Raw genomic sequence first — 16,075 nt, 5'->3', positions numbered from 1 at the left:
GTTTAATTCCCAGGCAGGACAGAAAGGGCTGGGCAATTTTTCTTTCACCCGATACTTCTGTTAACCAAGCAGTAACATTTGTACCTGTAAGTAAGGTCACCTGCTGACCATAACCAGGATGCAACCCACAACAGTTAGCTAGGGAGACCTTTATAAGCCTAATTACTCTTCTTCCCCTCCCCCCCCCTCTCCCGTTCCTGACAATGGGAATTATTTGCACCTTGCTGGAGTACAAATAATAATCCAGAAGTACTGAACCTGAGCAAGTGATGTGTGCAACAATCTCTTCAAATCCTAAACTGCGTACTTTGAAAAAGTAGAAATGGAGTTTTCCCGTTATAATACTTGTGTTCTATTTATACAGCAAACTATGTAGTAATCTACAACACTAGATAAATAGGAAGTGAGGCAACTTTAGAAACTGAAAAGGTTATTATACAATTCAGTTACATTAAGATTTACATAAGAAAAAGATGTTGTTATTTTTATTTAACTAAGATGAGCTTACTAATAATGTGACAGTAAGGTAGAAAGATGAGATTCCGTTAAAATATTGTAATAATGTAAAGTACTGTTTGAGCAAGATGAAATATATACTTAACTTTCACTATATATGCATCTCTCAGATGGAATAGGTCTAGACAAAATGTTTGTTTTGAATGGAGGCATAATAAGGTCAGTTACAGTATACCAAAATGCAAAAAAAAAAAAAAACTATTACCTTCAAACTAGAGGTATAGAACTATGCAACATGTTACATAGAAATACGAATAATATTTCTTAATAAGAACATTGGGCAGCCATGATTTGTGCATATATTATTTGTATTTTGACTGAAGATACTAAAAATATTTCATCTAAAGCAGTCATATGTACCAGAAGGAAGTCAGGCTGTCCTTTGTTAGCCATATGTCTATATCACGACTAGAGAGAGAAATAATCTTATGTATCATCCGAGAACTAGGTGAACCCATCATGCAGGCAACTATTTTTGTCTTGCAGAAAATTGAAATAGGTCTAAAGCTAATGGAGTAATTAACCAAAATATATAACCATAATTTTCTACATGTTCTTAAATTCTGTATACTAAAGGCATGATAATATAGAAGAGGTAGAAATAAATTAGATATTAAAGTACTCACCAAGGATCTGCGCCTACATCTGTTGACTGCCATCCCCATCACTGCACACATGGCTTGATAATGTTCATTTCCTTATGGAAGAGTTTGGGCATATGTTTCAGCAGCCAATTTCAGAATTGCCTTCAAATACATTGATAGAGATATGCTTCACAAAATGTTCACAACATGTGAGACTTAAGGTGGAATATACAGCAGTTGTTTGCTATAAATTAAATGAGTATAGTAATTACCATAACCACTGGAAACTGCAAACATTATACTGTTCGTCAAAGATTATATGGGAGACAGGACACCACAAGAAGAGCTCTCAACCTGTAACTACATTATAGTTAGAAGCATATATACATGTACCATATAGTACAAGATCTTAAATACAATGGGAAATGATAAAAGTGTAAGGATAAACAAAATATGAGGCCATAGTATAATGATCACATCTACATATACAGTACGAAAATTTATATAACGTAAGCATGACAGAAAAAAACAATTGGCAAGTATAATTTTAATGAGTACTACAAACAAACGATATGAACCACAGTTTAGAAGAAGCATAAAGAATTATATATGTACTACCAAAGCATCCAAAATGCTTTACATATTTCTTCTTCAGTATACATGTAAAAACAAAATAAAGGAACCTGCAGAAGGCCTATTGGCCCATATGAGGCAGCTCCTATTTATACCCACCCAAACTCATTAATATATGTCTAATACAGTATAATGACACCTCAACTAGATGAAAACATAACATTAAGCTAAAGTAGTGAATTTTAGTTTCATAATTATGCCTTCAAAATAGATTTCACTTGGTTGTTAGTAAAAGATAAAAATATATTGTAGATTCAAGTTTTTAAGTTAACAGACTACAGACCTTCACTGAAATTAATATGTAAATTGTTTAAAATGTATATCACAATTAATAATTGAACATTTTTGTTATTATGCCAATACTAATGCAGCTGATATTTCCTTGGATGAAATATATGCTATAATTTTTGGCATTTAGTTACGTGCAACACACACACTATCTTTATATAGCAATGTCTGGAGAAAGATTTGTTAATTAAAACTGCAAATGGCTTCACATATTCACAACTTTGAGCAAAACACAATCTCCTCCTAACACCTTTCTCCGAGCCCTTAAAAGGTTTATACGTAAAATTGTACCCAGTGTCTCCTGTGGCTTAATTATTGACAAAGGAACAATCTCTACAATGTTTAAATGGTTTCCAAAAACAAATCTTCATTTCAACATCAGTAACAAATATAAAAACAATTACATGTGGACTATTTTTATCAATTCTATGTTATGAAATCCAAATACGAGTAAACATTGTTACATATTACAGAACTTGAAAAAAGGTACTGTATATACTATACCATACAAGAAGGTGCAACAAAAATAACTATGTACTGTACTGATGGTACAGGATATATTAAATATTTAATTACATATTACATATGTTCAAGTGCTGTATGTCTCCACTAGATTCTTTTTAACAAAAATCTCATTATTCCAACAAAAGAATATACAGTAATAATATTAATCAGATACTATATTTAGCAAATGGAAACTTTTACATCATCTGCATCTCTCGCACATTTCTTTCCATACAGTAAATATTTTAATAAATGCCTTATATTTTCACATACACAATAAACTAATCCAAGAAAACTGGTATATGTAAACACAGTCCAATTAAAATAAACACTAAAAATGCAGCGTTAAATGTAATGAAACGTCTATCCATCGGGTCTCCTTGGTGGCTCCCTAATCTCAGGGACCTACCAAGGAAACCCATCAGGAAAGATTCCTATATAGTAAGATCAACTGGTTAAAGAATCTAGTTGGCAAGTATAACTGAAGAACAATGTTTATATGATAAAATGTGCTATTTTATCAACATCATAATTACAGTACTGCATATCCAAGAAACTTTGGTAAATGATTTGCAGACGTAGTCTCAATCATGCGGCTGAAAACAAGAAACCCAACCCACACACATGAAACTGGATTGTGTTATTTGTACAGCAATCATATCTCAAAAGTTTAAATTGAGACAACAAGATAAATTTAAAGCTTTACAAAATTACATGGAATAATTTTTGTAGGATTCAAAGGAAAAAATTTCTGGAAACATCTCCAACAGAGCAATCATGTGAACATCTAGTATACTCGTACAGTATTTTGAAATATTGCTTTTCTTCTTTTCAAATATAATTCCGGAAAACTATACTAATAAACTGCAGTAGGGGGCATTTATACAGTGGTCATATCTTATAATGAAAATAATGTTAGGCATTTATAAAATAAATGTACATAACCTTTGGGGAACCAAGAACTCATTCTTAAGGAGTGATATATAAAAATACAAGTTATTTTGGTGAATATTTTGCTCATGCTTAAAGCTCATTTGAACCACTAAATACCACACAAATTTAATTTCAAAGACAAATCTTTGATTGTATCTGGAACAAACGAAAGTTCTTGACTAAGCTTCCAAAATCTATATCATCCAAATAGCATCTGACTGTACAAAGAGCAAAGAATAGCATCGCATTAATCATTAACAAGGATTTATCCTTATTCAAAAAGGTCACATCAGTGATACATTGACTATGCCCAAGCCGAGTAAACATGATTAGGTACTCATTACAAATAAAATTGCTGCCATCATTTGCTGTACTAAAATTCATCAGAATTTGAACAAATTGTATTAACGTTCATGCTAAAATGAAAGTTAACAAAAAATCCAACAAATAAGTCATAATAATGAGGCTGAAACTTAACCCAATCCGTGCACATATGAAAAGAAATGAAAGTGATGACATTTCAGTCCATCCTGAACCAGGACAGACCAAAATGTTGTCTCTTTCCTTTCTTTTCATACATGTGGGTTGGGATATTAACAGAAAATATTGCTACATTTCACTAAAAAGCAATGTTCATGAACTGGAAAATCCTAAAAATAACATTACTGTAGTAAATAAAATCAATTCAAATTGTAAAAAAACTTTAATTTTCCCGTGTGCCAAAGAGACAAATTGAAAATAACCTCTTATAATTTGTTGTTATTATTACATATACTGTATAATAATTTATGTGAAATATATAAAGTACTGTAAGTACCGAAGAAAAAGCTAACCCAGGATGGCTACATAACACTATCTGTCGCAGAAAATATCTAAGCAGTCCTAAATATCCTTCAGGATACTAATACAAAAACAGAGACTTGACAAAATCTAAAAAATCACCAAATTTTTTTTAAAACAAACAAATAAAAATAAATAAATGCTACGATACAACTTATAATCTGAGCATTCCACAGAACAAAAATTACAAATGCAAGTACAAATTTATAAATGCAATCTTACATAATTTACGTTTCATTTTCCTAGCTAGGACCAGCCTGAGTCTTGTGTATTACGTATACTGTACATTAAATTTATATACAAATGAGAGGAAACTACTTCAATCGAGACATGATTAAACCAATTAAAAGATTTCTAATTACAGTAATTTGTTGGTTATTTGTGAATTCAAAAATTCAGATATGTTAACCAAATGATGGAAACTAACTGACACACACTTTCAAGATAAGAATAACTGTTACATTTACAGATATGTAAGTAATTATATTCAATCTAAGTTAAATCCATCTGTTAACCAAATTTTCATTCCAAAACAATACACAATTAAACCACAAGAATGTTATGAACCTATTTATAAATATTGAAGTTGTACAATGGGATAAAAGATGCATGCCTGAAAGCCTCGGGCATACGCACTACCGAGTCATAACAGTCTTGTTGGTAGTGTGGGCGCCGAGGAATTCAGATATGCAGATTTAATCCTATCACATGACCTCATTATTTATTCACTAATAAAGATGTTTATTGAAGATATCAGTTGAAATTATTCAACAAAATGTCATTAAAATTCACCACCAAACATTATTATTTCTGAAATATATGTAGAAATTTGAGCATCATGCAAGAACATACATACCTATGCATTATGTCAGCATGTATGTATACATATTTTATGTAGAGTGCACCTTCCCAAATCCAGACCTCACTATAACAGTTCTTTCTAAATAATGGACCAAGGCCACCCACTGAATTTCCTCTTATGAAATTTACATAAAAAAAAAAAAATGGCAATGTTGGTTTAACACACAAATTTGATGGTCATATTTTACAATGTTTTTCAAAACGATGCATTTATATTTTAGAAATATATCACTACATATGCACTGTACTACAAATTGTACAAACAAATTTACACTGTATTTACGTGACTTTCTCTCTCTAAGGTACCCAGATCTACTGTTAAGCCATGCATATATGCACGAGAGCTAGCTGCGCATATTTCTCATGCGTGACTGTGGTCTAACCCTTTCATTACTCGAGTGTTTTCACTCATTTTTCTTCCTATGCATTATTATTTGCACAGTGTAGCCATGATACGTCTTAAAAGAATGGGTACATCATACAAGGATAAGAGGAACTTTCTTACCATATAATACTGCAGCAGAGTTATATTTGAAAAAAAATGTGACTGTAGCTGGGGATGAAAGCAGCTGGCAGAGCAGTATAACATTGGTCTTAGTGCGATTTCTGGTTTTTAGTGAAGAAACAAGTTACAATCTGTAGCCGAGAGAATGACATTAATCATGGGAATTGCGAACTTCAAGTTTTGTATGTACAGTACTTGTATATGCAAAATTTGTTGATAGGCAAAAAAATGCAAATTTTAGAAATTTTGGATTTCACACACACAAACACACAAAATTGGATCGGATCCAGACTGCTAAGATCTGGATTTTGGAAGTGACACTACGTACTTATGTATAAATGTATGTATGTACACAGTATATGCATGTATGTAAGCCATACATGCATGCATGCACACATAATGTACATCCACAGACGATAATTACAGGGTATGGAAGTGTGCATCCAACATGTATAAAATAATGAGGTTTGCTTTAAATTTTGCAAATAATTACACCTACCAGCTTATTTATATTCATTAGTACGTAGTAATTTTTAATATACTCGGGAGTAAATTAAAGAAACTTAAAATCTTGCAGTGCATGAAACATTGGAATTCTACATAAAGTTTAACCATGGAAATACATACTGTAATTGCCATGATCAATGGACAAGTAAAAATTCCTCTTTAAAACTTACTGCTACAATTCTTCATATGTAAAAAATCAAGCCACTGTCTTTTTGTACATCATTCACTGAGTCAAAATGCTCGATATCCCATTATACTAGAATATGTGGTAGCCTAACTACAATATATATTTTGTGAGTAACAAGTTATTTGTTATACAATATTATTGGGGTATAAAAAAAATGGTATCTATATGTAAAAAAGAAATTGAATCATACACAGATTATGTCAGAAAATATATTGGAATTTATACATTTTTCCTAATGACTGACCAGTGAACTACCGACTGATTTTGGAATCCAAGACTATGTGCGGATCAAAAGAAATGACAAATAATGTTAAGTAAATAAAAGCTTACCATAAGTAGCTGCTGACATATATGTAGACGCTTCAGTGACTCTTGGGCTGCATGATGAAATGCTGACGTCATCACCTCTCCACTGGGCAACTAAATTAGCAGTGCAGCTCTCTCCACACCCATACTACCACCACAAATTTTATGAGCAAATAGCCTGTAACACACACACACACACAATACATTTTCCAATATTTAAGGATCCATGCTAATTGGCTAGTGTAAAGGATATTAGGTGCATTCCACACATATATATCTTATCAGATACATTAATCGCAATATGATGAAGTACAGTACGTATCTACTTCTATCACTAAAAGAAAGAACACACTACTGTACCTCTCTTAAATGTGACCTTGTTTTTGCCTGTTTTCACCATTCAATTTAGCTACTTCCAACTTACATTCGCAACTTAAATTCCTATTACATTATTAATATTCACACATGCATGATTTATTTTTCAGCTCAGAGCCATATTTAAAATGCATCTCTAATTTGTCTAGTACTGTACTTATTATTGCTTTAAGGTATTCTGAGTAAAAACCCTTTATGCCATTGATGGCACATTTTGTGCTGAGTGCAGATGGTAACAAAAGGTTTGGGGTAACAAGAGTGATCTGAAGCTCTAGAACATAGCCCTAATTTTCATGTTAAGCTCTACATTAGTACTAATGGTATTACAGTATGTGGATATGTTTGGATACTAAGTATTGCTCGTATTGGTGTAACTTGTCATATACACCTACATTATAAGTTTGTCTAAACTGGTGGTACCAGACGACTAGTGCAGAGTTCATAACTGTGGTGCAAGACTATATTTGAATGCCAGGAGTAGCTAACTGTATGGTTTCAGAGGACATGATGACTAAATTTTAGATACTGTACAGTATATTCATTTCCAATTGTGGTAATTTCAAAAGCATGCTGCCTGTGTTCTATCATCTTCATACTTATCACTATTCTGGGTGGGTGGGAGCACATCTGATCCTCCAATCATTCTCCCTCTCCACCTTTCCAAATCAACAACCCCCTATCGCTCCCCTTCATCTTCATCTTTCTTCAAACTGGCTTCTCGCCTTTCAGCTGTGCCGCTTACTTCTGGGATGACTGGTGCCTCTCTCTCATCAATTTCCTCAAATGATGAACCAGTATTGGCATCACTCTCTTCTCCACCAAGAGACCCTGAGTCTGCATCAGCAGCAGCTTCAAGTGCATCAGCAGCATCAGTAGCTACAGCAGAAGGGCTCTCAGCAGGCTCCTCTGTTGTGGTTTATTGGGTCAATAAGTTGAGATACATAATATGTAGTAAAAACATCGCATAGTTAAAGGAAGAATATTTGAAAGAACAATTATTTTCAGATATGATGGAAGGGTTATTCAACTTCTGATCAGTTGCAGGCAAACATTTCTATTTACACATATTTGGTAGGCCACATTTATATTTTGAGTTATGAAAAATCTATACTAGTTCAATCAAGACAACAATTATGTACAGAAATGGCAGAATTGAGAATCTTCAAAGAAAAGGATAAAATTCCAACTTGAGGACATGCATCTTCCAACAATAGGAAGGCACAAATGTTGGGCCTCACTTTAAAGTGATCAATAAAAAACACATGAACTGTCTGTAACTTTCTGTCTGCTGTTACATTAGAGACAATGCAAATACAGTATATAAGAACATCTTGAGAACATAGGAAAAGGTGAAACTGCAGAAGGCCTACTGGCCACTGCAAAGGGCTCCTATTTATACCCAACTAAACTCACTCATACATTTACAGTATGTCTAGGAAAATTCTTTAAAAAATCCAATAATCCCACATCTATTATGTTACCCAGTAATTTGTTCCTTAATCTACAATCATATTCCCAAGACAGTACAGTATATGCCAAGGTCTGTTCTGAATGGTCAATAGTTTATGGTGTGAGTGCAAGCTGTCCTCTCAACTAATATATCACAATTTTAATGGAATCAGTCCATCTGTCAAGAACAAGATATTTTAATAAAAACTGAAGTGCTAACACTTTCTAAGCATTGGCCTCAATAGGTTAGGCGAGTAGCTTAGATTCAAATGTTTCTGGTTAGACAAAACAATTCCATTTTTTACAGTGTCAAATTGTGTAAACATACTGGTAAGCGACATTTAACTAACCTGGCTGCGAGGGGACAGAATGTGAAGGGAATGTGGATGGGTCAGTATGGACTTCTGATGGGGGTGGAGGGTAACTGGAGCTATCATCACCCACACTTTCTGAACACTCAGAATCATTCAGTTCGCCACCTGTTTTGATTAAGCCATGCAAAAAATGGAGAGAAGTCAATAACCAATAACCCAAAGCCGTGCTTGGTAAATACATTTTTGCCACTAAGCATATTATTAACAGAATATTGAAGTAAAAGCAGGCATTAAAAGAAGGCATCACATTTATCAAGTGAAGTTAATAAAGCCAATATCGAGATACCCAATACTGTATAGTTTAGCATGCTTTTTCAGTGGACAGAAATATAATGAATTATATTTCATGAACCTGTTCGTTTTCTAAATCTGCCCTTGTCTAAAAGCTCAAAAATATTAATGTCTTGTAAAATAAGATTAAAAGAATCATGCAAGAATTAAGAAGAAAAAAAGACCTGCTATAAATTTTGAATGAGATAAAAGGATATTTTAGATTCTGTAAGCAAACTATACCAAATTAAATATGTGGTAACCAGAGCATTCCCTCAGAAGATAATCATTACACCGATGTAAATTGGGTTCTGGAAACACGATTACAGCCGAGTAATCTGGAGTGTCACTGAAGCATAGGACAGGCTAATTAGTGCTTACCTCTGACAAAGGAGGCCGACTCGTCCCAGGAACGGCTGGAATTTTCTGTGCGGTCGTCGTCATATTCATCCTGTTGTTAGGATAAAATTACAACAATTTATAATGAAATGTATATTACAGTGGTATATATTACAATGGTCCCATATGATGGAACTTAATCCACACCACTGGACTCCCAAGGTACAAGCACTACTGACTGGGAGGTCAAAGGATATGGGTTTGATCTCATCATACAGCCTCAATATGTTCCAATAGATCTATACTGTTCTTGTGATCTTATTGTGCACAATCAATTATATTTCCGAACTATCCTTCAGGTAAGATCGATGCTTTTCATAGGATATGATCATGAACAATCAGGCAGATTGACATTCCAATAACCATGGGAAATCTTTCAGATAGCACTTGGAGAGAAAAAATGTCAACAAAATGGGTAATTAAAAGTGCAAATCACAAAATCATGTCAATGATTTTGAACTGACATGATATGGTGTCAATCATTGAAAGCTTCTTTGTTTAGTGCCTTCATTAATACTTGGCCGTCACTTCTTGGACCTCACCACCCGCCCCCACCTCCTCGATGACACCACTCATCATCACCTCCCCGACCTCACCACTCATCTGCACCTTCCTGACCTCACCCCCAATAAATGCTAAATATATTTAATATGATCTTAATGTTAATAATGACTAGCCATATTTAAATTGATGTAGAATTTACCCGATGATCATCATCTTCCTCCTGCTGCACCTCAGGCACATAGAAGTCATCTTGGCGAGCAAGGGGGCCAATGAAGATGATCTCTGACTTCTCATTGTCATATACCTCTAGGAATGGACGAGCACATAAACTACGCATTTCTGAAAACAAGAATTTGTCTTATATTAAACATACCTGGCACACAACCCAGATACTGTACTACAGTTAATTGCTAACAAAACAGGACAAAAATCAATTACAAAGGATGACTTAGGGAGGATACCCTATTGTCTACCTACAATATATTTCATTATACACATGCTTTATTGAACTGGAAATATAAGAAACAAAAAAGCTACCAAACAGTGCAAATACATTGTAGATTCCTAATACTGTACTGTACAGATACAATTATATACCAAGTACAGTGTTTAAAGAAATTAGCTAAATGAGCTAAATAAATAAAATTATAAATTAATTTAAAATGTGTAATCCCAGGAGGACAGAAATTTGAAATGTTCATTATTAATAATAAATTATGATAAATTGATGAAAATATGTTGAGATAAGAAAAAAGAAAAAGTCCAATGGCTAAAAACTTGCCCTATAACACAAGAAAATAAAGTGCAAGTCCTCAATGTCACAACCTCTTTATACAAGAATGCATCAACTCTTATTAACAAACCAACGTATTCACGGAGAGCAGGATACACTTTCATGATGGCCACAATGATGGAAATGGTACTGGTGAATGGGAAGGTTGTTTGGACTGCATGATCAATGGCTGGGAATGTAGCAAACTGGTAACCATGCTCTTCCAATAGCTCACGATGCTCAGGTACCACATTGCTGCCATTTTCCGAGAGGATGACACCCACAATGTAGCGTAGCTTGTGTGACTGCCTCTAAAATAAAAATGCACCATTTGTAGCAATATATATATAAAACAATGTTAATAACATATAAACAGTACTTGCATATCCATCTTGGAAACCACAATGAATGAAAGTCATCTGTGATCTTTGGCCACAGCGAGTGCTGTCTGGTGTTAGGTTAAAGTCTCCGACTACTAACATTTTTGTACAGTCTGCCATGGTGTGTTGGTCATAGTACTCGACATGTTAGTGCGTTTGGAGCGCCTGGCTTTCTGACGGATGAGCACGTTTTCCAGATTAACTGACTTTTCACCAAAAGGTGAACATTTTCAAAAAATGTTTGTAACACAAACAACATAATTTAAATTTCCACACACTAATTAGTGTGTGCGGTTGGGTGAATGGGCAGGCAGGTGTGTGGGCAGGTAGGGATAGGTGGGTTCAGGCAGGCAGGTTTTGGATGGCAGGCAGATGTGCATGGTGGGTGGGTGGGTTCAGGCAGGTAGGTGGGCAGGTAGGTGGGCAGGTAGGTGGGCAGGTAGGTGAGCAGGCAGGCAGGTGAGCAGGCAGGTTGGTGGGTGGGCAGGCAGATGGGTTGGTGCGTGGGCAGGCAGGTGGGTTATGGTAAGTGGGTTATGGCAAGTGGGTGGTTGGGTGGGTGAGACAACATTTGGCAGACATACAGATATCATACATCTCTGTCCTGTTCACCCCCTTCCCCCACCACCACCTCACGCAAGCCCTTCCCAACCCACCCCCACAAGTGTCAACACGTGGGTGTTGACTTTTAACATATGCGCATTAAGTTCTGTTAACACTTTCACATTCCCGGCGTGAGCGCTCCAGCCTATCCCAAGGTGAGCCGAGCATTTAGCATGAGTAGGCAGCCACTCTAAAATGTACTGTATATACTTTTGTGTGTATTAATGTGTATACTCGTTTCAGTTTTCTTACCTCAATTTGCATTGAACATCGTTCATTTTGGTATCAAATTGTTTGCAATACCTTTCTCTAAAAGGATATATGCATATAAGGTCGAAAAGCCCAGTGTGCAACCCGCAGCAAATCCAGAAATCGGCTGAGCATTACCCGTGAGCGTTATACACAAATTCTACATACTCTGTTCAGTTTTCTCGCCTCAATTGTAATGCTACGTCGTTCATTCTGGTATCAAATTGTTTGCAATCTACAGGCGCATATTTTTAAACTAATCCCCATAATAATCGAACAAGAAATGGAATTTTAACAAATATTTTAATTTTGGACACAACATGCGTCCCTGCCAGACATCTGTAAGGTTATTAAAATCCATTTTATTTTCTTGTAAATATTTAAATGAATAAATAACCAACCAAATACTGTACTGCTCAAATATTATAGTGTGTTATTTAATATTCGTAACTAGCTCTCCATGGCAATAAGAAAACAATATATTAAACAACTGTTGCACCACCTTGAACTGCCACCCTCCCCATGGTAGAGTTAACGCCAGTCATCTGGCACATACACTCAACATGTGCTACCTCCCTCCCTCCCTTCCTGACTCCCTCCCTCCCTCCCTTCCTGACTCTCTCCCTCCCTTCCTGACTCTCTCCCTCCCTTCCTTCCTGACTCTCTCCCTCCCTTCCTTCCTGACTCTCTCCCTCCCTTCCTTCCTGACTCTCTCCCTCCTTTCCTTCCTGACTCTCTCCCTCCCTTCCTTCCTGACTCTCTCCCTCCCTTCCTTCCTTCCTTCCTGACTCCCTCTCTCCCTTCCTGACTCACTCCCTCCCTTCCTTCCTTCCTGACTCCCTCTCTCCCTTCCTGACTCACTCCCTCCCTTCCTTCCTGACTTCCTCCTTCCCTTCCTTCCTGACTCCCTCCCTCCCTCCCTCCCTCCCTCCCTTCCTGACTCACTCCCCCTCTCCCTTCCTTATTGATTGACTCCCTCCCTCACTTCCTGACTGACTTCCTCCCTCCCTTCCTTCCTGACTCCCTCCCGTCCTGACTCACTCACATCCCTTCCTGACTCCCTCACTCCCTCCCTCCCTGACTCACTCACATCCCTTCCTGACTCCCTCACTCCCTCCCTCCCTTACTGATTCCCTCACTTCCTCCCTCCCTGACTGACTGACTCCCTTCCTCCCTGACTGACTGACTCCCTCCCTCCCTCCCTGACTGACTGACTGACTCCCTCCCTCCCTGACTGACTGACTCCCTCCCTCCCTGACTGACTGACTCCCTCCCTCCCTCCCTGACTGACTGACTCCCTCCCTCTCTCCCTGACTGACTGACTCCCTCCCTCCCTCCCTGACTGACTCCCTCCCTTCCTGACTGACTCCCTTCCTCCCTCCCTTCCTGATGGTGGTGAACAATGCATGTTAGGCCAGGCATTTCACTTGCTTATCTCTCAGTGGTAAAGGTTTACATTTTATATTCATAGCAAGTTGACCCTTGGTTTTGGAGAAATTTAGGCTTCAAACTTTCTATCAGTATACTGTATGCTGATCTGGCCAAATATCTGCTAGTCCTGCTTCTATGGACATTTTGGCCAGATGGGGAAATAACTTGACCCAGTCACGATTTTTGTCAGATTAGGGCGTTTTCCGGATCATCGGGTCTCGTATTATTGAGCTTCTACAGTATAAATATATGGATCTTGATATCTGTGAGAGTTATGCTCCTGCCAAGTCCCTTAAATAATGAATTCACAAGTATAAAAGTAAAGATAATATGCACCTTTTACTTCAACAAAACACCTTTAACACTACTAATACATATTCTTACCACTTTCAAGCCACAAATATATCTTGTATTCAAATGCAAAAATTGTAATGCACTGTATACTCAATAGTACAAAATTTTCCTGGTTAGTTACAAAGCATTACACACAAGTGGCCATCAAATATACCTGTGTTATTTGGAAGGGGTTAGCCCTGAAAGGCTCATAAAAAGGTGAATGATTATCTATCCTAATAAAAGTTAAACATGGAAATCTTAATTCTAACTTAACGGTAAAGACCAAGGCTATGACATAATATAAATCATTCTGTCAAGGGAACAGGCAACCCAGTGTATATATATACAGTATAGTAATACTGTATATATATATATATATATATATATATATATATATATATATATATATATATATATATATATATATATATATATATAATATATATATATATATATATATAATATATATATATATATATATATATATATATATATATATATATATATATATATATACACACACGTATTAGGCTTATAGCGAGGTCCTGCCCCCAAGGTCGAGCTACTGACCCTCCATCCCCAAGAGGGCAAGTCATAACAGCTGCCTAACTACCAGGCACCTATTTACTACTAGGTGAACAGTTAATAATAGGTGAAAGGACATATGACCAACAATTTCTGTCCCATCCCAGGGATCGAACCCAGGATCCATCAGTGTGAGTAAACATTGTAGACCACTGTACTACAGGATCCACACTGGTACTGTACTACCCATACTGCCTACAACAAAAAGCAAGATAAAATTGCAAACAGCAAGGATACAGATATTGAACATTTGTTTTGAGGAAGTAAGGCCTTACCCATTGGTACCAAACAAATTTCCTTACCATCTTGGGGTCGTCATAGTAAACTCCAATGGTACGATACTCAGGTAGAAGTGTATGAACTTGGGTGAATAATGCTCCTGATTCTTTGTATGGACCACGGGCAAATTTGTAGGCAATATGGACCTCACCAATGTCAGGTCTAAAAATAGAAAGACATGAAATTTTATACAGGGCACCATCTTTTATTTTATTTTAGAGCATTGTAAATATGAAACCATATAATTTTTTTAATGAAAAAGTAAGACATTTATCAGTCTTTTATCAGTGCTAGGCAACTTTCCTTATATAGAATTTATTTACATGAAACTAAGTAAAAGAGTAAATCTCAAAAGAATTTGAATAATCTACACTTGGTTATAGTGAAATAAAGATTTGTTATCACTTGTGTGAAATAACCAATGAGTGAAAGGGCTCAAATAGCAAGAGTTGAGCACTGTGGTATCATAAGATAATTATCAGGAGAAACTGCTACTGCAGTATGACTACATAGAACTTGAGAGGGTTATGAGAATAAAGGGCTGGGATTAGGCAGAGAAAAGGAATGGTGTCCAATCAATTGGACGATCAGGAATTGAATGCCGATACACAAGAAATGAGCCTCCACTGTACTGACCGGTCCAAGTGGATGGAGTTGAGCATTAGGCTTTGTTGCCAAGTGAACTAGTGAGTAAGAGGCTGCTCAGTCTTATTACTTTTGTAATTTAGTTTGTAGAGTTTTGTTAATAGGTATAATATAATAATTAAAGACTAAAAACACTTTAGTAATTAAATAATTGTACTAACTTGCAAGCTTTCACTTCAACAGGGATGAAGAGTCCAGAATGGACAAGGAGACCAATAACTGTTGCAACGGCAAGTACAATCAGTATTAGAAACCCCCAGAGCAGAGCCGTCTCAGTCTCCATCCTTGTTCACTGCTGTTGCCCCGTGACTAGGTGAGTGTCTTGGGACGAAAAAACTCGCTCCTTCTTAATGTGGGTTTCAGAAGGACAAGAAACGACTATAAATGCTTCGAAGTGGATTAGTTTTTAGCGTGGGTTGCGTGCGTGCGTGTGATGCTTGCGTGAGTGTTCGTCTGCTCTTGTTATTGTTGTGTGTTATCAGCTGACTGCTGTTCACCACCCACCCCCAAAGACAGGAATTTTTTATATGTAAAATTCATATTATAAATTTCAAGTTAAGGACTTTTATCAACATATTGTTTAGCATAAACATATGAAGTGGCTATATTTTAATAATATATATACAATGTATAGAAATAACAATATTAGTTAGGGATAAAATATACAGGCAACATTTATGTTAATTATACTAGATGATTAAAATTATTTATCTGAGTTCTTTGTTTAATTAATGTCAGTATGAAAGTTCATACCACTTTT

At 36.1% G+C, this 16,075-nt stretch overlaps 1 protein-coding gene across 2 annotated transcripts; it reads right to left on the bottom strand.

Annotated features, from left to right (window-relative positions):
• Window positions 1-1,632: 1,632 nt before the first annotated feature.
• LOC123769873 (testis-expressed protein 264) lies at window positions 1,633-15,796 on the bottom strand. Of its 2 annotated transcripts, XM_045761277.2 has the most exons (7): window positions 15,477-15,796; window positions 14,694-14,832; window positions 10,899-11,118; window positions 10,235-10,374; window positions 9,514-9,583; window positions 8,839-8,967; window positions 1,633-7,945 (listed from the first exon to the last, which is right to left on the bottom strand). In XM_045761277.2, exons 1-7 carry the CDS (start codon window positions 15,596-15,598, stop codon window positions 7,716-7,718), a joined length of 1,050 nt encoding a protein of 349 aa, XP_045617233.1. In that variant the 5' UTR covers window positions 15,599-15,796; the 3' UTR covers window positions 1,633-7,715. The 2 variants fall into 2 exon arrangements, with proteins under 2 accessions (XP_045617233.1, XP_045617234.1); XM_045761278.2 differs by lacking the exon at window positions 8,839-8,967.
• Window positions 15,797-16,075: the final 279 nt, after the last annotated feature.

Source organism: Procambarus clarkii, chromosome 45 (genome assembly GCF_040958095.1).
Source record: "Procambarus clarkii isolate CNS0578487 chromosome 45, FALCON_Pclarkii_2.0, whole genome shotgun sequence".
Classification (NCBI taxonomy): domain Eukaryota; kingdom Metazoa; phylum Arthropoda; class Malacostraca; order Decapoda; family Cambaridae; genus Procambarus; species Procambarus clarkii.
This window is presented reverse-complemented; position numbering and strand designations above follow the sequence as displayed.

Bases quoted from the DNA above. Each gene is read 5' to 3' on its own strand.
- LOC123769873 (XM_045761277.2), bottom strand. From the start codon at position 15,598: ATGGAGACTGAGACGGCTCTGCTCTGGGGGTTTCTAATACTGATTGTA. The intron at 10,375-10,898 runs GTTTGTTAATAA...TCTTGTTTTCAG, and splicing joins TGCTCTCCGTGAATACGTTG to AAATGCGTAGTTTATGTGCT. The intron at 9,584-10,234 runs GTAAATTCTACA...TCCTAACAACAG, and splicing joins AGGAAGATGATGATCATCGG to GATGAATATGACGACGACCG.